Here is a 20120-nt window from a genome sequence, read left to right as displayed (position 1 = left end):
TTTGGTTTTTGGACCTCATGTTCCACACTGCTGTCCAGTAGGTGGCGGTAAACGCACCTAACAGCTGGTTGCCAACCGCCAATAGAAGAAGAAGAAATACAGTGTGAAACATGGCGGCCTCCACAGAAGTGTAAGTGTCAGTGTGTTTGGAGCATGGAAGTATATAAACACAGTCTCTCCACTGGTTAAGTCCACACATTCAGGAGAAATAAGCAGCTTCCGGTCAGCATGAGGACTGCCTTCAGGAGCGTCCTGTGCCGCCTGCAGCACTGCGGGCCTCTGGCTTTGTGGAGGCGGCTGCGGTCTTCCTCTGCTCCCCCCTGGAGGCTGCTGTTCTTCGGCTCTGATCAGTTCGCTGTGGAGTCTCTAAAACTCCTCACATCAGACAGGTGCGGCTCCTGCAGCAGTAAACACACTGTTCCTGTCATTTAAAAACAGCTGATCAACTCATGTGATGCTTTTAGTAGACATGCGTGTTACTGTGTGAGAGGGATCAGTGTAGTCCAGGTACAGGACATCACTGTGAGAGAGGGATCAGTGTAGTCCAGGTACAGGACATCACTGTGAGCAGTGTGTGTTGGGTTACATCATCAACACAGCTGATACATACACACTACACACTGTACTTACAGCAGAGTGTCAGGAGATGATCTGCATCATAACATTAGTGGAACATATTACATCTCACTAACCAATTGTTGCTATGGCTAAAGCTGTCACTCCCGTTGAGAGGAAACCCTTTCCTGTCACTCAGATGTCATTTCAGCTCATATGAACACGTTTCCTTTCCTGTGTCCAGCCTCAGTGTGTGTGTTACCTCACCACTGAGCCAGCATACAAACCAGCATCACTTTAAAATGTCACATGTTGATGGCAGCAGTCACATCATATGAGTTGTCACTAACTACTGAATTATAGCTATTGTTGGGTTTGTGCTCTCTTTGAAAGCTCCATCAGAGTGACACATTTTCTCTGCAGTGGATTGCATCATGTCAGTTTCAATCACATTACATGAGATAACTTTCATTCATATCAAGGCAAGGCAGCTTTATTTATATAGTGCATTTCACACCCAGGGGCAACTCAATGTGCTTTACATAAAACAAACATTTAACAGTAAGAATTGAAAACAAAAAACATAAAAACACGCAATTTTAGAAATAAAAATAAAACCCAAGAAGAGAAGTGTTTTTAACCTGGATTTAAAAATGTTCACAGTTGGGGCTGATTTCAGTTCTGCTGGTAGTTTGTTCCAGTTGTATAAAAGGTTTGAACTCTGGGCTCAACTATCTGATCTGAGTTAGTAGATCTCAGAGCTCTACTGGGTTTATATTCTACTATCATGTCATTCATATATTCTGGACCTAAACCATTCAGTGATTTGTACACCAGTAGCAGAACTTTAATATCTATTCTATAGCTGTCAAGACTTCCAGTTAAGAACCAGGACCTTCAGTGTTTGGGAAAACATCTGTTATCTCAACATGTAACATATGTATTCAATCATCAAGTGTTAAAGATCGGTTTATACACACACTAAACCTCCAATGTTTTCATTCATATAGTTGGAGTAAAGCTTCTCTCTGAAGGTTTGGTCTTCACTGTTACTATTTGAGCTTGAACCAGCCACAGGCCTCAGTTTGTAATATGTGAACAGCTAGTTTCAAGTTGAAATCATGGTTTTGCCAAAATTAGATTATTTTGACAGAATTCTTGTACACCTGCTTGTGTTTAGATATTTAAGAAGTTTGGCTTATTTTGTTTTCCTGACTATTTCATTTTCCAAGATGATATTGAGCCTTAAACCTTCATCTTTACTCTGCTAACCTACATGTTGTGTTTGTAGGAATTCCTGTGGAGGGATAGTGGAGTCCCTTGAAGTTGTTTCTTTGTCTGCTGACATCCCAGTGAGGAGGTTCGCTCAACAGAACCAGCTGCCGCTCCACAGCTGGCCCCTGGGTGATCTGCATGGACCCTTTGATGTTGGGGTGGTGGTGTCTTTTGGCTGTTTACTCCAAGAGAGACTAATCAACAAGTTTCCACAGTGAGCTTTTTTGTTTGTCTATAAATGATGTAACCTGTGGACTGTTTATCTGCTCTACTCTGCTCTGGAACTAGGTCACATGATCTGCCACATGTTTAAATAATAACCCAAACATCATCACAGTGTGCAGACCCACTTCCTGCTTCAACTGTCACCTTTTCTACTTGTCTGTAGTGTTGACTTTTTTGAACCTGTGTAAGTGTCTGACTGCTTGTGCAGGTTGTAGGATTTATAAGAAGTGGTGTCTGTATACTTTTGGTTATATTTTATACTCATGAAGCAGCTAATTAACCTAAAATATTTACAAAACATTTAAAACCTTAAACTCCGCGTAAAGTAAGAATAAATATGTGTTCTGAGTTTGACATACCACAGAAAATTGTGTTGTTAACCACCCTGCCAAATTAGAATGATTAAAAAAATCGCCAAATATATGAAATTAGGCTTCAAAGTTATGTAAAAGTCAGCCTCTGCCTCTGTTTCCAAATGCTATGGGAGTGTCACCTGTCAATCAAAGTCACCACCTCTACCAGAAACATGGACACTATGTCTGAGAGCTCTCAGCTGCTAGCTCTGCGGCTAACTCAGCTGCTAGCTCAGCGGCTTGCTCGGCTAACTGGCTAGCTGTAGACTGTAGTAGTAGTTAGTTGACCTATTTAATGTGTTTAGTAGAAAAAGTCTGAATTCTAATTTAAAGCCAGAGTCTATTTCACACAGAGTTTTAATGGGTCATTGACAGCAGTGTGTGTGTGTGTGTGTGTGTGTGTGTGTGTGTGTGTGTCTTATCTCAGTGGGATCTTGAACGTTCACCCCAGCCTGTTGCCGCGGTGGCGAGGTCCAGCACCTGTCCTACACACTATCATGCATGGTGACACAATGACAGGAGTCACCATCATGCAGATTTGTCCTCACAGGTAAGCAGAGAGAAATCTTCCCACTGTTCTTCCTGTTTTTTCCTTCATACTAACAAAAAGAAAATGTCCTCATACTCCAGGTTTGATGTGGGTCCCATCCTCACCCAGGAGCTCAATCCTGTCCCTGAGAACTGCACTGCTGATGAGCTGGGAGCCACCCTGGCCACTAAAGGAGCACATCTGGTGAGTTAAACATTCCTGGTGCCTCATCCTCTCACTAACAGAATGCTAACATAGTTGCTGTATTCTCTAAACCACAGCTGATGGATACGCTGAGGACACTGACAGAGAGAATAGAAAATAAAAGGGAGCAGAGTCAGACAGGTGCAACTTTTGGTATGTAGCTCTGAACTACAAAGACACAGTCCTGTTACATATCAAGAGGATTTTTTCCTACTTACACCTTCTTTCCCTCCAACAGCCCCCAAAATCCACAAATCCATGAGTTGGATGGTGTGGGAGGAACACACTTGTGACCAAATTGATCGTTTGTATCGTGCCATTGGATCCAGGGTAATGACGACTGATCTGGACTGTTGTTCAGTGTGAGCCATTCAAGACTCTGTTGAATATGACTGTAATGATCCCTCTCTCTGCCATCAGATACCTTTAAGAACCATATGGATGGGCAGCACAATAAAGCTTCTTGATTTTGTAGGAAAATGTCACATTTCATTATCAGGTAAGTTAGCTTCAATCTGATTTAATGCACATTTTTCTAGTTCTGATCAGGTTTAGATTCTGCTATTAGAAATAGAAGAGTTTATCTTGATTCTGAAAATATTGAGTATGCTAGCTGGGTTACTCTGACATAATACTGGGGCATGTGAACCTCATCTACGTTTGTGATGTTACTGTCATCAGAGCTCATGTGTAGAACCAAACAAACGTTTAACTGATCTACTAATAAGTATTGTGTGTTTATCCACAGTCTGATATATCTTATTCCTCTGTGTCATATTAGAACATCAGTGAGCCACCCTGCTGCACTGAGTCACATGTTCCTTTGTCCATGAAGACAGTGGCTGCATAGTTTGTTTTAGAAAGTTTTGTGTTTAGTGCTCCAGTAATGTGTAACCTGAGCACCATGACCCTGAACTGTTACTCACATGTGTACAGATGAAAGGAGGGAACCAGTCCCAGGCTCAGTGAGCTATCTGAAGGAGTCCAACACCCTGGCTGTCAGGTGTAAGGTCTGTACATCTCTGTTAACCTAAATCTGTACACCTGTAACACCATAATCCATCCCTATCACCATGACAACATTTCTCTTCAAAAAGGGCGATACATAAAATAATGTTCATTCATTTCAATTCATATTTTCACTTGATGTGTGAAATGTCCTGAACAGTAGAGTTCAGATGGTTTAATGTGTGTAAATGTTGTCAGCTGTGTAAAATAACATGACATGCTGTAATGCACATTTCCACAGTACAACCGATTCATACTGATCACTCTGCTGGTCTAACTTCCTCTTTTTAATACAACGTGCTTCTTGTCCTGTAATGTTTTGAATGAAGTGACAACAGCACTGCACTTCTTTTTCCTTCAGCTGATCAGTGGTTGATCTGGGTTCTCTGTTGCAGGATGGGTGGGTGGGCTTCAAGACAGTGCTCCTGAAAAAGAAGCTGACAGCAGCTGATTTCTATAACGGCTACCTGCACCAGACAATGAAGACAGTGACGCCCCGTCAGACGGCTGAAGGCCTGTTCATCAGTAGTAAAGGAGTAACAGAGGCTGATCAGATGAGAAGGAAATCAAGATAGTTGATTTCTTCCTCTTGTCTGCATGTAAAGTACAGTATTACTGTATTAAGCATAAATGAATGTGCTGCTGATGGACAGATACTGAGAACAGTCATTAAATTGTATTTATATAAATATTAATCTAAAATGACGATCTATGACTTTTAAGATTTGATTCAACAGTCATGTGTATGTATGGATAGACTGTTAGGACCACAGAGCCTGGACACGGCCAGGAACCTCCATCTCCACTCAGCTAGTGTGTGTGTGTGTGTCCTCTGTGCACAGAAGCACAGGACAGCACACACATGTGTTTCTTTTGAAATAAATGTTATTTTGATATAACATGTAACGACATTTCAGGCCTGTTTTGTTCTACACAGCATTCATCTTTAAAGTCACCATGAAATGACCTCACATGACTCCTACTTCCTGTAAAACAGAATATCTTAAATGGTGGCAACATCTTGCAATAGTGGGTGTAACTTAAAATTTCAACTAATAAAACTTATCAATCAGATACAATTGTGTTAGTTCCGAATTTAAATCTTATTGGTTTACACTTGTGAATGATCCCTCCCTGCAATATGCCCCCGCCCCAACATTCTGTCTGGAAATATATCAAATCAAGGAAAGAGTGTCATTTCATGGTGCCTTTAAGAGTCAAAACACACATGAATGATGTGTTAATTTACAACTAACTGTCAAAAAAATGAAATTCAAATGTACCTGGAGAGCCAGCTACATTCTTACTGTACAAGCACCAGAAAACATAATACCTAGATAAAACATATCTGAGCCTCTCTGCTGAACACCTTTGAAGAGAAGACTGCATGTTTGGTTGTCTCTGCATACATAGATACAGTGTTAATGCAGTGGAAATGTAGAAATATTGACTGTAACTGACAATAGCTGACAGTTTTGGTGGAGGCGTGTTCTGATCTGTAATGTAACAGCAGAGTTCTGTTCATCAACCTCTGATTTGGTTTGTGTCATGAACACAATCCCAAACTTATTATAGAGTTCTTACAGGCTGTCTGAGACAGCAGCTAACTTCTCAGTAACAACATTAACCTCCTGCGACCCTGCATCCTCATATGGGGACATTACATTTTGGGTTTTCTGGACCTTATAGTTCATTTTATTTAACTCTGACCTGTTGTCCTCATTCATACATACATTTTTGTGTCACCTAGTGGCAGAAAACGCACATTACAGTATAAAAATAAGTGTAGAAACAGGATGACAGTATTTTGGCCAAGTAAATCAACAGCTGATCCCCAGATAAAAGTGGACTGGGTACAAAACCTTATCAAAGTTTATGGTTGAAACTTGTTTATTTTTGCTTAATAACATTTATAGTTTGATATTCTGATATACCAATTTGACTAATCTTAGCAACAAGCTATGACACTGCTAATCAGGTAGTCCTCAAGGGCATTAGGACTTTATTTATTTCCTCACATTTACAACAACAACATTAGTTTTATACACTGGTGAATTAATTGTGTTATACAATAAAATAAATCCATTGTGCCCATATGAGGATGATGCTAGCTTTGGTACTTATCAGGTCCCACTAATCCCACATATCTAGGAGAAATTAAAAATGCATACCAAACAAAAGCTTGGGTCTCAGGAGGTTCATCAGGTTCACTGCACTATGAGAGAAAATATTGAAGTGGGGAAAACTGAACCATAGGTGAATCTCCTGCTTTCTTTTTATGTGTGACGCTGAACTACAGTAGGCACATTCTGGTCACTCTATATTTGTATTCCACATTCCAAACTTTTATTAATTGTCCAACTGAGAATGTTTAAGATTCAACTTCTCAGACATCCATTATCCTCAGCCTGTAGCAGCAGCAGCAGGTAACAGCTTCAAGCTCTCACATGCATTTTCTTCAGGAAGTGCACATTTCCAGTGTTACCATACAGCCCCAAACACACCACTCTGCATCCAACAGTGTGTCTGCTGCACGTCAACAATAATAATAATAATAATTAATCTCAAGATAAATGCTATATGTCTGAATGTTGACAAATGCACATTCTACTGTTCTGTCTTTAGTATAGGATGTTAAGATCAGCTCAAGACCATGACAAATCATGGAAGGTGACACAAGACGTTAAAACAAGGAAATCATAATTTATTTGAATTAATTCAAAGCCAAATGTCAAAAAATAGTCAGTAAATCAGTAGTGTTAGTGTGTATGCATGATTGTCAGAACAGTGAGTGGAGTTTCCCCTTTGTCCTCTCTCTCTCATCCCAGAGCTTGTGAGGTGTGCACTTGTAGTACTGGGAACATCAGGCCCAGGTGCTCCCAGCAGCTAACCCCCCCTCTCTCCCCTCCTGCTAGGCATCTGCAATACAAAACACAAAGACACACACACACACACTGTATATAGTTTTAGATCCATTAAAAGTTATGACAGTCATAATCACAGCTCTGGCAGCAGATGATCATAACACAGTGTACTTTAACTAATCTCTGCTAGTTATTGCACTACACTAATAGCTGCAATGATACAAATGTAAAACCCTAATGCAAAAGTAGTTGAGATAATTACCATCAGCTTGCAGGGGCTCCATACTCTGCAGTGCCAATGTACAAAAAAATAATGAGAATTATTCATAAAGATTCATCCTCTATGAAGAATAAATGTGAACAGTAAGTTCCACAGCAATCTCCTATGATATATGTATAATTTAATAGTACACATTTTGAATTGCACCCTCTGGTGGTTCTGGTGGTAAATGTTAAAAAAAGGACCACATTATGACTTTTAACACCAGTTTTTATTTTTTTTCGGAATAATAAAATATATTATGCCATGCAACAGATTATTTCAGAGACTGTATCATGTTAGAAATTCATATTTCAAATCAGCATGTTTTATGTTGATGAATCACAATGTATAAAGATTAAAGTCAAACACCTTTTCAGAGACACAAGCTAAGGCAGTGAGTTTTGCTAGGTCCTGCTCACCCCTGAATGATGACTTTACTAAACCTGTGCAGGAGAACAAAAAAAAGGTAAGGTGTGTCTTGTTAAAGTTCTTCAAACATGTTTGTATTTGGTTCTTACTGTTCCCTCAGTTGAGTGCTTGGCACTAAAAGGCTGTTTTCACCTTCAATCTCTGAGTTCAAGGTGTATACTTAGGAGCATGGTTTGTGACATCACAGCTAGTTTGGAACCAATCATGGTCCAGTCTGCAACTTAAACAAATGTAATGTGGTAACTTGAAGCCGCCACTGTACAAACACTAAGAATGAACTTCACAGTGGAGGAGGAGACATGTGATAAGTGAACATATATTCATAGATTGGATGATTCATTGAGGTTAGAAGGAGGAGAGGATTTCTAAACATCTAACTGAACCGGCTTTAACTGGCTTTGGCATGTAAATATAGCCAGTTAGGAGTTCATTGACCAGCAGCTACTCATTGTCCTCATACAGGACTTCATCTATGAGCACATCGTTTTCATTGACGGGGATGTCCTGACAGAGCTGCTCTTTGTAGGCCAGGGCGATGGTGTAAGGCTTTCCTTTGGGGTGTTTGATGCAGCGCTCCAGGTAGGTGTCATAGAAGCCCTTTCCCCGTCCCAGACGATTCCCTGACCTGTCAAAACCTAGACCTGGCATCAGGATCAGGTCCAGACCTCCTGGATAATGAGAGCAGACAATCAGTGATAATGGTCTGTGTAAATATCTGTCCTTATTAATAAATAGAAACCAGCTACAGTGTGTGTGTGTGTGTGTGTGTGTGTGTGTGTGTGTGTGTTACCTCCAGCCAGTGCTTCCTCTCTGCTGTTATCATTGTCAGCAGGCTGTTGGATGTTCCAGGATGTCAGAGGAAGCGTCTCCATGTCGTGCAGACTGTTGAGCTTCAACATGTCCATGTGGCTGCTCTTGCTGTCATATCTGGGGATGAAGCAGCTTTTACCTGCTTTAAACACATCTTTGATGATTTCCTCAGTGCGTACTTCATCATGCATGCTGAGGAACACTGCAATCCTCTTACAGGACATGTACTTGGGGTGTTTGAACAGCTAGAAGCAAATGAAGAAGAAGAGAAAGTTAGAACCAAGGATGTTACCAGAGCCCAGGAGCAGGGGCCAGTCTGGATTATCACAGACCCTCAGGGGCCCCAAAGGTGATTATTTGTAGTGATGTGATTAACTACAAATGTGTTTGGTAAAATGCATCAGTACAGAATGAAGCTGCTATGTGGTGGATGGATACATGATGATTGTCTTCAGTGATTCTGAATTTGTTCACAGAAGCCAAAACTTAATTCATATTTAAACTAAAGCCTGTGCACAATGTTAAAGTGAAATCTGAATTTTAATCATATTGTGATGCCAAAGTGAGCTTTAACTTTCTTAAAGATTCCACTCTTAACAGCCTACATCTAAATGCCCACAATGATGTCAGGACAATTAAAACTGAGCCTAGAGACAAATAAACTAATTCAACCACACTTCAACAAACATCACATATTGAACATAAGAAACTAACTGTGGTTCATTATTTTGTAGTTTTGGCTGTAATGTGATCTTACTGTAATCACAGTAAGATCTTGGAACACAGCATCACTGCAAAAATAAATTCAGATGTGGAAAGAAACACAAACAGAAAGCAGTAATAATCCCTCAGTGCATATGTGAACCAGGATGTGCACAGTTGGAGCATGTGATAAGTAAAATGTTATGACCAAATTACACAAATAAAACCTCAGTCTGAATAAAGTGGAACTGATCCTTAATGAACTCCATTTCATCTTCAGTCATCTTTTCAGGCAGCTTCCTCTCTGATCTGAACCAGGTCTAACTCTAACATCAGAAGGTAAGTTAAATATATATCATAATGATATAAAACATGTTGCTGCTGTCATTCATTCTTCAAGCAATCACATGTTGTGTGTACAGTAAGTTAATGACTTGTTACTAGGCAACCATGTATTCTGATGAGTTTTATGTGATATTTGACTTTCTTTGAGAAGTGTCTAAATAAGGACCATGTTTGTCTGTATTGAATATGAAAGGTAGTTATCATGTAAACAGAAATATTTAATGTCACTTTATACTGCTAAATAACTAGAAAAAATAGACAAGAAAAATAGAATTATAATATAAACAAGGCTGCAGATAAAGTCTCTGTATATAAGCCTGTCACTGCACACACTGGACACAGGTGAGAGCATGTTGAGTCCACAGTGACCAAAGCCAGACTTATCAGTAGTTATGCAACAGCTGATACTCAACTACAAACTTTAGAAACATCTGATGAAGAAACTAAACACTTCGCTCTGTTTTTAAACACCAAAAACACATTAGTTCAATAAACCTTCAAAGTAAAGCTCTGAACGGAAGTGCTCACTCCCACCATGCCTTGTAATGTAAAATAAGACCTACTGAAGACATGTGATCCTAATGACAGCCTCGTGCTTCACAACATGAACTCAACTCAATGAAACATCTGGTCATCAAACTTCTGCGTTTTACGTTTATTAAGATCATATACTGAATAGGAAAACAGTTTCTTGCACATGTACAGTATGTTGTAACTTGAGTATCATAAGAGTCTCTTACCTTGTGTGAAACTACTAGAGACTGTCGGTGTTTCTCTTGGTCAGTCACAGCAGCAACACGTCGCTTTATCTCTTTTCTCAGAGCTTGTTTAGCTGCACGTAAAGCTGCCATTGTGTCTGTTCTCACATACATCATAGTATTAGAGAAGAGAAGAAGACTGAACTAGAGGCTCAGTGAATATAACAGTATTAGAGAAGATAACAACAGGCTCATGCTGCAGTGTTTACTTCAGCTGTCTGGACTGTGAAGAACATTGCTTCATTCTACTGTTCACTAGTTACACATTAACAATAGAGGCAGCACTTTACCCTGTATGTGTAAGCTATTCACACTGCCAGGTCTTCTGGTTTACAGCGTTCTTCTTCTTCTACTGTATTTCCGGCAGGCTGTACACTAAGATATGTAATGCTGCCCTCTACAGACAGGAGTGAGCTATTGATCCTGTACTGTCCAATACAGGCCAGTCCTGTGCTCTACAAACAGCTGAACATTCATTTCAGATGCAAGAATACACTTGAAAGAGTGTAATTTTTATACTTATTTATTATTATTTTATTATCGTATTAAATATCAGGAATTCCATGTATACTACTAATTTAAGTTAAATTGTGCAATATACATATATATATATTTCACTTTAAATCTGTGCAATAACAATATCAACTCAGGTATATTATCACTCAACACCTATTTTTACTTTTGTACATAATGTCACAATTATTGTTTATTATATTTTGTTACTACTATTGTTTTTTTATTGCTTTTGTACTTATTATTTATTGTTCTTATTTTTTTATTGCCGCTCTTCTATTTTTACTGTCCACTTTGCTGTTGTAATAATGAAAATTCCTCCACCAAAAAATATTCCTTTATTAAAAGGAATATTTTTTCTTAACTTATCTTAGAATAATGTTGTACTAACTTTATAACCAAAAGCATTCTATTACACTGTGCACTCACTGTGCAATCTAATGCAATCCAATACAACAGCTCTGCTTTCAATTCGACATTTTACGAAGTTTATGCATTGTCAGAAAGGTGATCATTGTAGGCTACTTTATGTTTATTGCTGAAGTCATAGTGGGTGATGTATGTTAATGGAGTGGGTTAGGGTTAGGGTTAGGATATTAGGAACACCATTCAATATTATGCACCCCAGTATGCCACCAATCAGTAATACACATAAAGTAGAATTATTACTTTTTTGACAATGTCAACAAAAACTGAAAATGTGTAAACTTGAAAAAAGTAGAATTTATAACATGTTGTAATGGATTGAATTAGATTGCACAGGCGTTCTTAATGAAGTGACCGGTGTGTGCGTGTGTGTGTGTTTGTGTGTATGCATAATACATGTATACACATGTATTTATATATACAACATGTATATGTATGTGTGTGTACATATATATATATATACATGTATCACTCTGACTGCAACTATTTGAAATCTACATGAATCACGTGACGATCAAGCGTTTTAAACTTCCGTTGAAATATTATATGATTGACGTGACATCCAGCCAATGAATATGTGAGTATGGGCGTGGCTCGAACTGGAACTAGCCAATAGAATGCATTTATGTGTAATTAAATAGTCGATCGATCGATGAGGTTGTTGTCTGGGTGTTGACTGGTGTCGATTCCTGTGTAGAAACCATAGACTGTATGGTAGAAACGAAGAGAAGTGGTACAAGGAAGAGATAGAGGACAATTACTGAGGTCGGTCAAACACGAAACACGAAGTTTCTTCAACAACAAACTGAAAAGCTTTTTAACGCGCTTATCTGTTGCTTCTGAATATTGATGCTTTTATTTGAACAATAGAGGTTTTTGTAGCAGGAAATGAAAGTTTCTCTGTCTTATTGCAAGGGCATTTAACTGTAGGATAGCCACACACACACACACACACACACACACGCACACACACACTAAAGTTTTGATTACTGACTGACAATTGTTAGTTGTGTTATTTAGAGTACAAACTCTTTAGTTGTACTGTCAGTATAACACAGTAACTTAATACATGATTAGTTGTGTTATATGTGTGTGGCATTAACAGTGATCATTAACAGTTGTACCTTCAGACAGGAAGGTGACATTGTTGTGAGTTAATGTCATCCTTCAGACTGGCTGTAAATCCTGTGTTTCATATAGCAGCACTATGGAATATGAATAGCAGATATTACATAGTGGATGCTGCCACTGGAAGAGAGACAGTGCATTGAATACATGTCAGTACTTTACATAAAGATAATGGTTGAGCAGAACCTTCACATGTAGTGAGACCAGACATGAGTTTGGGTTCTGTTGGATTCAAATATGTAACTGTGAAGTAAAACTAACTTTACCTCAACCAGCTATGACTAATGCATTGATGATTTATTTATTATAGCTTATTTTTAGACTCACTCATTGTATTGTATGCTACTGGACCTGAGTACAAATTTCGTTTTCATGTGCACACATGTAAATGACAAATAAACTTGAAACTTGATGCATCAGCATGAAGAATGCCATGATGTCATTTATAATAATGCAGAAAATAGCAGACAACTTTAAAGTAAACTGAGGTGATAATACTTCTTTAATTTAAGCAGATTGTCAGAATGGTGCATTCAATGGCAGTCATCAACACTGAAAATAACGTAGGGCAGATCAACATCGGTTTCAGGGTCATTTTCTGTGACACCCCATCTCTTTGTAGACTGACCCTCCATTCACAAACAGTGAATCTCAGACACTCAGCTGATATTCAGATGTGTCTTGTGTCCCAGTATAATGACACTGAGAAGCAGAAGTTTAAAAGGCAGACAAGACATCAGACATGTTGTAATAGTGTCAGTGTTAGTGTCAGTGTTAGCAGCAGCGGACACTCACTCACTTTTAGGAAACAGTTTGAGGAAAATGAATCCTCTCAGCAGATGAAGGTTCCTGATTTCAGCCTGATTTCCTTGTTCTTATAACACCACTGTATGCAAGATAGTAAAAAAGAAACATAACATAACTTTTTTCCCTTTGAGATGAAAGTTCTTACTCCAATAAAGTTGGTATGAATGTATTTTCTGGCAGATTGTTGTTGTCCATTGAGGACAAGAAAACAGATAGGGACTGAGTCGTGGCTGTTATGTTTATAAGGTCTGAAAGTTGTAGTTAAAATAGTTTTTCACACTCTAAAAGCCTTTACATAACAAGTCCATTCATTTCTTCTGAAATAGTTTCAGAATGTATCTGACTCATTGTGTTTTTAAACGTCAGATTTAAACATAAATTCAGATGTGCAATTTCCATTAGTCTCCTAGTCTTGTTTTCTTATTCTCTGATCAGATATTTCCTCATTTAAATAATCATTTGTTCATTTTATATTGTGTAATGTAGAATGTAGAATTTAAATTTTTGGCATTTTGAATATTGATAATGACATTCCAACATTAGACACAGGAAGAAGAATGTGACAATCAGGTGCACTCATCTCTAATCCTTTATAATATAGTTTAAAACAATGTGATCCAGTCAGAGCTCATCTGTACTTCCTCTTCACTTCTCTTGGAACTGGTCTAATGATGCAGATACAGTACTGACCTGCACACTGTCCCCACAGGAGGGACATCATGGCCCAGGAGACCAACCGCAGCCCAGCTCCTCTGCTCTGTACCACAGGCTGTGGTTTCTATGGGAACCCCAGCAATAACGCCATGTGTTCATTGTGCTACAAGGACTTCCTACAGAGACAGAATGGCAGTGGACGAGTGAGCTCCACAGGTGGGTGTTAAAAAATGATAGAATATAAAATATTTGAATGAAGCTGATCTTTGCACCAATACTTAGTGAGGATATCATGTATGTATGTGCTGCTGAATATGAAGCACAGTTGATATTTATCAGTACAGTATGGGGATCTTTCCCCTGAGCATATGTTATCTTACTGTAGAGAGTCACGTAAGTGTGTTGCTTTTAAATGATTTTCCAGGGAAGTGTCCACAAGCTCTAGTTTTAAAACAACAGTCAGGTGTCCATATGAGCTTTGGAACAGTTTTTACTTATTGTAATCCTTCTAGCTCATAATTCCTTCATTGTGCTTCTGTAGGCTGTAACTTTGGGAGATACCAGTTTGGTTTGATTATCTCACACTGTTGAAGACTTATTCTAGCTTCATATAAAGTTCTAAATGTATTTTTTGCACCCAGTGAGGACTACTGATTTAGTCCTGCATAACTTTTATTGGAAGTGTATTAGGATTATGTTTGTTTAGGCTTCTGACAACTTGTAAACATTGCATCCACACAGATCGTAAGTGATAGCAGCATCCTGTTTCACAAATGGTCACTCACAAATTTCACATACATTAGTGTGATCTACAGTCCTGTCACATGCTCACACATTGGTGGCAAGTGTGCTCTTTTTTCTGCTCTTAGTTAAATGGATAAATGTGAGAGGAGTTGCAGTTTGTATGTTAAAAATGAGGTGAAAGTGGCTCCTGATTCAATTGTATTTTACGATTTGTATGTCAGTTTTAAGGTCTGTGTTTTCCACCAGCAGATGAGAATGAGGCTGCAATTAAAATTCTTTTTCATCATCAGTTAATCTGTATATTGTCTTCTCAATTAGTTAGTAAGACATGAATAGTAAGAGATATCAATTATATAATCCAAGAGCCTGAGGTGATGCAAATATCTAGTTTTATCCAACCAACAGTCCAAAACCTAAAGATACACTATTCTGTTATATATTGCACAAACACATTAAATCTGCATATTGGAAGCTAGAAACAGAGATTATTTGGTATTAGTGTTTGTAAAAGTGTGTGTTTGTCCTAACAAGTCTCTAAAGACTCTCCAGCTGGTCCAGAATGCAGCTGCTCGTGTTCTGACAAAAACTAGAAATATTACTCCCATCACTGCATTGGCTTCCTGTAAAATTCAGAATAGAATTCAAAATCCTTCTCCTCACTTTCAAAGCTCTCAATGATCAGGCTCCATCATATCTTAAAGAGCTGATAGTACCATATGTACCTACTAGAACACTGCGCTCCCAGCATTCAGGTCTACTTGTGGTACCTAGTATCTCTAAAAGTAGAATGGGAGGCAGAACCTTGAGCTATCAGGCTCCTCTCCTGTGGAACCATCTTCCAGATTTGGTCCGGGGGGCAGACACCCCCCCCTACATTTAAGAGTAGGCTTAAAACTTTCCTTTTTGATAAAGCTTATAGTTAGGGCTCTTAGAGCTCTTAGCTTATGCTGCTATAGGCTTAGACTGCTGGGGGACTACCATGATGCACTGAGCTCCTCTCTCCTCCTCCCTCTCTCTCTATCCATCCACCTATATCCATTAACATTCATGTTCTATTAATGCATTCAGTAACCTAAACTTCTTCCCCGGAGTTGTCTGTGCTTTCTTATCTCACAGGTAATGTGGGCCTGTAGACGTCCAGGTGACAGATTCCAGTCCCGGACCTTCTAGCTTCATTGTTGATTTTCATTGTGCTTCTCTCTCCTATCCTTCCTTTCTCTCCTCTCTACCCCAACCGGTCGAAGCAGATGGCCGCCCACTCTGAGTCTGGTTCTGCCTGAGGTTTCTTCCTGTTAAAAGGGAGTTTTTTCTTGCCACTGTTGCTCATGTGGGAATGTTGGGTCTCTTTAAAGTTAAAACCTGAAGAGTTCGGTTTAGAACCTGCTCTATGTGTAAAGTGCCTTGAGATAATTTTGTTGTGATTTGGCACTATACAAATAAAGATTGATTGATTGATTGATTGATAAAATGATTGAAGTAATAGATTATCAAAATTGTTGCAGTTCAATGTTTTTGTCAATGAATGAATGAATGAATTTGACTATTCATTTCAGCACTAGACTGTGCTGCTTCTTCAGCATTCTACCGCTTTTATGCAAATTCAGTGCGAGTCCATGCATATGCAAACTTTATCAATATATTCATATGTAGAGGTAATATACATGCAGACTATGCATGTGTTTATTTACCTAATCAGAGGAGACCACTATCAGGACCTTATGTACAGTGTGCATCCACAGACTGAGTGGAAGTGAATGAGCATATTTAAAGTGAAATGTGCTTTTTCATTTCAGGTTTCTCTTCTGCTGACAGCAGTACAGGAGAGTGTGTCCTCACACAGTGCTCTGACAGGACTACAGTCACTTCACCAGCAGACACAGAGTGTGGACACAGCAGGTACGACTGCCTCACCCTCACACCACTGTCCAAACTAACTATATCACACTGTACTATATGTATGAATCATATTGTTTTTGTGTATGTGTGTTTTTTGTAGAACAACATCAGCCTCAGTGACCTCAACTGAAGAAAATACCTCAAGAGCAAAGAGCAGTCTGTCAGCTAATGATTTACAAAGTATGCATTGACCTATTCCTTCTTCTTCTTCTTTCACTGTCTGTTAGTATAACAGAGAAGTGTTGAGCTATATTTTCTCCATTTGACAAACATCAATTTTAGTTTTAGTTTCCCTAAATACTTTCATATCATCATATTTAGTATTTCCCGTGTTGCTATGCAGTTGAAATTCTTCATGTGGGTCAGATGTAACAGTTGTCTGCTCAGTCAGCTGATGTGAAATAATATCAGACAGGATGGTGTTAAATACTTATCAAGCTGCTAATTACTCATTGTGAGTTATTGTTACTCACAATTAGACCCATTACTAGGTCATATTAACTTTACATGGCTGTACTCTTATGTGTTTTATCATTTTAGTCCTTTGCTAGATATTTGTTTAAAAAACAACAACAGAAAACCAAAGGTATAATAATAGTCCCCTATTTTCATTCCTAATGAACTAAAAATAGTCAATGTACAGCAAAAGAAAAATCTATATAATTTATTGTGTTATTTTACTATTATTATACTCCTAATGCACATATCACAGATTCCCATGTTACTATTATCTAATAATAATAATAACAATAACTATCACTGGATCTCTTTGCCTCATGGACAAGAAGATTCATATTTAGTAGCCTCATCAATAATTGACTCAAAATGACCACATACAGTGTAACTAGTATCAGCTGGTTGAATACTGCATTTGACAGGATGTGTGTAAACTATTTGATCCATATGTAATCATCTCTGATGCTGACTGTCTAAACTCACCAACCACATTATATGTGAGATACATGCAAATCCTGCTTTAATACTAGACCAGTATTATTAGGTTAGTTGCTTTAATACTAGATCAGTATTATTAGGTTAGTTGAGGGTTTACTGTCATCACTGCTTGTACAATAAGAGCACATGCTGGACTTGGACATGGTGTAAGTCAAGATCTGTAATAGATTACTCCAGAGGCAAGAAGTATCCACATCCTCCATGCTAAACAGTACACTCAAATATGTTGCTGAAAATAAATATTTGAGGTGAGAACTAGGTAATACAGTAACACAATCTTGATCCATGTTAGATCAGTACTGCCGAGTTCCATCTGAGTTTAGTGAGTTGTTGACTTTCTTCTTTTTTCCTGCCAACTTTATTGAGTAAGCAATGGTCTGTGATGTTGGTACTATAGTGTGGCTGCATGTTGTGTGAATGATGTTTAATGCAACTTTAAGGTCCTCTTAGTGCAGTTAGAGCTGTTGAGAATATAGATGTGAAAGGAAATAAGAGTCCAATTCTTTAGTGTGGAAATTAAAAGTCATCATGTTTTCCTGTACCAGCTCAAAGCTCAAAAACAACAAAGGCTTGTTCTAATAATAAAAGTGACATATAATTTAAAATCATTTGACCAGAGAGCACTGAGTAAAAGTTTGATGACCTTTTGTTGTTGTTTGCGTGTAATTATGTGACTGCTGTGATTCTATTTCAGTGTGTGAAGTCGTAGCGGACTCACCTGCAGACGCAGAAGAGAAGCCAAAAGCCAAGAAAAACCGCTGCTTCACCTGCCGCAAGAAAGTGGGCCTGACTGGTACGACACACAACACTCACACCAGCTTCAATAGTTACTACACTAAGCAGCTCTGTTTTGTTTGGTCCATAAGATGTCTTGTCTAAAATGTCAAAAATATGTTGCTACAAAATTTTGTTCCAAACGGAGGAAAATATTCACATTTGACAAACTGGAATCAAAGAATTTGACAAATGATTAATCAAATATAAGAATAATTGTCTATTAATTTTCTGTTGCTCAACTAATCAATTAATTGACTAATCGTTACAGCTGTACTTGAAAATTGGGATTGGATTCACATACCTGTTAAGGATAATGCTGTATTTTCATTACTGTCAACAAATCTCATGTACAAACCAGCAATGAGCTCCTACTATCCTACAGTATTACGTTTGTCCAAAACCGATTCAAAACACATCAATGAGCCACAGTGCTGCACTGGATGATATGTTCCTTCATCCCTGAAGACAGTGGTCACAGTGGTTTGTATAGAAAGGGCTAAAAGACTAACTTTTTACACCTTTTTTAGAAATACATTTATGACCTATTTAATGTGTTTAGAAGAAAATGTCTGAATTCAAGTCAAGTCAAAAACAGAAAGTCAGCAACTTAATTCTTTAATGTTAACACTGTCTATTTTAGGTTTTGACTGCAGATGTGGACAGGTGTTCTGTAGCACACATCGATACTCAGACGTTCACAGCTGCTCCTTCGACTACAAAGCTGACGCTGCAGAGAGGATAAAGAAGGACAACCCCGCCATTGTAGGAGAGAAGCTCCATAAAATCTAAAACTGTTCAGACCATTCATCAGTAAATAAACATCAACCACTCTTATGATGGACACCTTTAAGTTTAATGTTCCTTAATTCTTTTGTCATCACCCAGTGTTTAATACATAAGTCAATGAATCAAGTCCTGTAAGTGATTTTACACAGTCAGGTTCCTCAGCAGGCTTGTTCTTATGTACAGTTATAAAGAATGCATGTAAACTCACCAGTCATCTTTACTTTCCACAGTTTTCTATGCAGTTTTATTTTAAAAAAAAGCCTTCACATCATCAATAGAAATCAGCTTTTTGTTTTATTCTCTAATTTAAAGTGTGTGATGGATCTTACTCAGTGTGTGTGTGTGTATGTTTATGATGAGTGATTATGAGAAACATTTACAGAGTTTACAGTATGGGTGCACACAAGAATGGCCAAGAGATATTATGGCATATTTATGTTTGTTCACAGTTTTAAATGTTTAATAAACTGTTCTCTGTTGTGTATTCAAGACTCAAGGTTTTATTGTCACATGCTCAACAACGTAGCAGATGGCAACACTGAAGATTTGCTATAAAGCATCATACATATATTAGCTGTAAACAGAAGATCATTTTGACAGTGAGGCAGACCTTTCAGAAGATTTGTAAATAGCTTAAAGAAAAGACAAAAAATATTAAAAGGGCATATTTTATAACTGACGGTCAATGCCAGTTCACATTCAAGGCATTTACTCTCATTTATGTCTATCTAATAAAAGATAAATTCCACCCATCCATCCATCTTCTTCCGCTTATCCGGGGTCGGGTATGCGGGGGCAGCAGCCTAAGCAGGGAAGCCCAGACTTCCCTCTCCCCAGCCACTTTGTCCAGCTCTTCCCGGGGGACCCCGAGGCGTTCCCAGGCCAGTCGAGAGACATAGTCTCTCCAGCGTGTCCTGGGTCTTCCCCGGGGTCTCCTACCGGTGGGACATGCCCTGAACACCTCACCAGGGAGGCGTCCGGGAGGCATCCTGATTAGATGCCCGAACCACCTCATCTGGCTCCTCTCGACGCGGAGGAGCAGCGGGTCTATTCTGAGCTCCCTCCGGATGACTGAGCTTCTCACCCTATCTCTAAGGGAGAGCTTGTACCCACGAT

The 20120-nt window shown here is 38.6% G+C and overlaps 3 protein-coding genes across 6 annotated transcripts; 2 read left to right on the top strand and 1 right to left on the bottom strand.

Annotated features, from left to right (window-relative positions):
* The first annotated feature begins 120 nt into the window (after nucleotides 1–120).
* mtfmt (mitochondrial methionyl-tRNA formyltransferase) lies at nucleotides 121–5041 on the top strand. The gene is made up of 9 exons (XM_053315748.1): nucleotides 121–389; nucleotides 1847–2044; nucleotides 2836–2958; nucleotides 3039–3141; nucleotides 3219–3294; nucleotides 3380–3471; nucleotides 3562–3640; nucleotides 4078–4151; nucleotides 4545–5041. Exons 1-9 carry the CDS (start codon nucleotides 229–231, stop codon nucleotides 4722–4724), a joined length of 1086 nt encoding a protein of 361 aa, XP_053171723.1. The 5' UTR covers nucleotides 121–228; the 3' UTR covers nucleotides 4725–5041.
* A 2426-nt stretch (nucleotides 5042–7467) lies between these two features.
* mthfs (5,10-methenyltetrahydrofolate synthetase (5-formyltetrahydrofolate cyclo-ligase)) lies at nucleotides 7468–10553 on the bottom strand. Its single transcript, XM_053315785.1, has 3 exons — nucleotides 10302–10553; nucleotides 8495–8759; nucleotides 7468–8372 (listed from the first exon to the last, which is right to left on the bottom strand). The coding sequence occupies exons 1-3, from the start codon at nucleotides 10434–10436 to the stop codon at nucleotides 8146–8148; spliced, it is 627 nt and encodes a 208-aa protein (XP_053171760.1). The 5' UTR covers nucleotides 10437–10553; the 3' UTR covers nucleotides 7468–8145.
* zfand6 (zinc finger, AN1-type domain 6) lies at nucleotides 8798–19485 on the top strand. Of its 4 annotated transcripts, none has more exons than XM_053315824.1 (7): nucleotides 8798–8863; nucleotides 9513–9555; nucleotides 13903–14063; nucleotides 16385–16487; nucleotides 16588–16667; nucleotides 18136–18234; nucleotides 18859–19485. In XM_053315824.1, exons 3-7 carry the CDS (start codon nucleotides 13913–13915, stop codon nucleotides 19005–19007), a joined length of 582 nt encoding a protein of 193 aa, XP_053171799.1. In that variant the 5' UTR covers nucleotides 8798–8863; nucleotides 9513–9555; nucleotides 13903–13912; the 3' UTR covers nucleotides 19008–19485. The 4 variants fall into 4 exon arrangements, with proteins under 4 accessions (XP_053171799.1, XP_053171772.1, XP_053171791.1 ...); XM_053315797.1 differs by having other exon boundaries at nucleotides 8854–8863; nucleotides 9249–9555; XM_053315816.1 differs by lacking the exons at nucleotides 8798–8863; nucleotides 9513–9555 and adding an exon at nucleotides 11979–12023 and having other exon boundaries at nucleotides 13906–14063.
* Nucleotides 19486–20120: the final 635 nt, after the last annotated feature.

Source organism: Scomber japonicus, chromosome 1 (assembly GCF_027409825.1).
Source record: "Scomber japonicus isolate fScoJap1 chromosome 1, fScoJap1.pri, whole genome shotgun sequence".
Lineage (NCBI taxonomy): Eukaryota > Metazoa > Chordata > Actinopteri > Scombriformes > Scombridae > Scomber > Scomber japonicus.
Note: the sequence above shows the minus strand (reverse complement) of the source record. Positions and strands in the feature narration are given on the sequence as shown.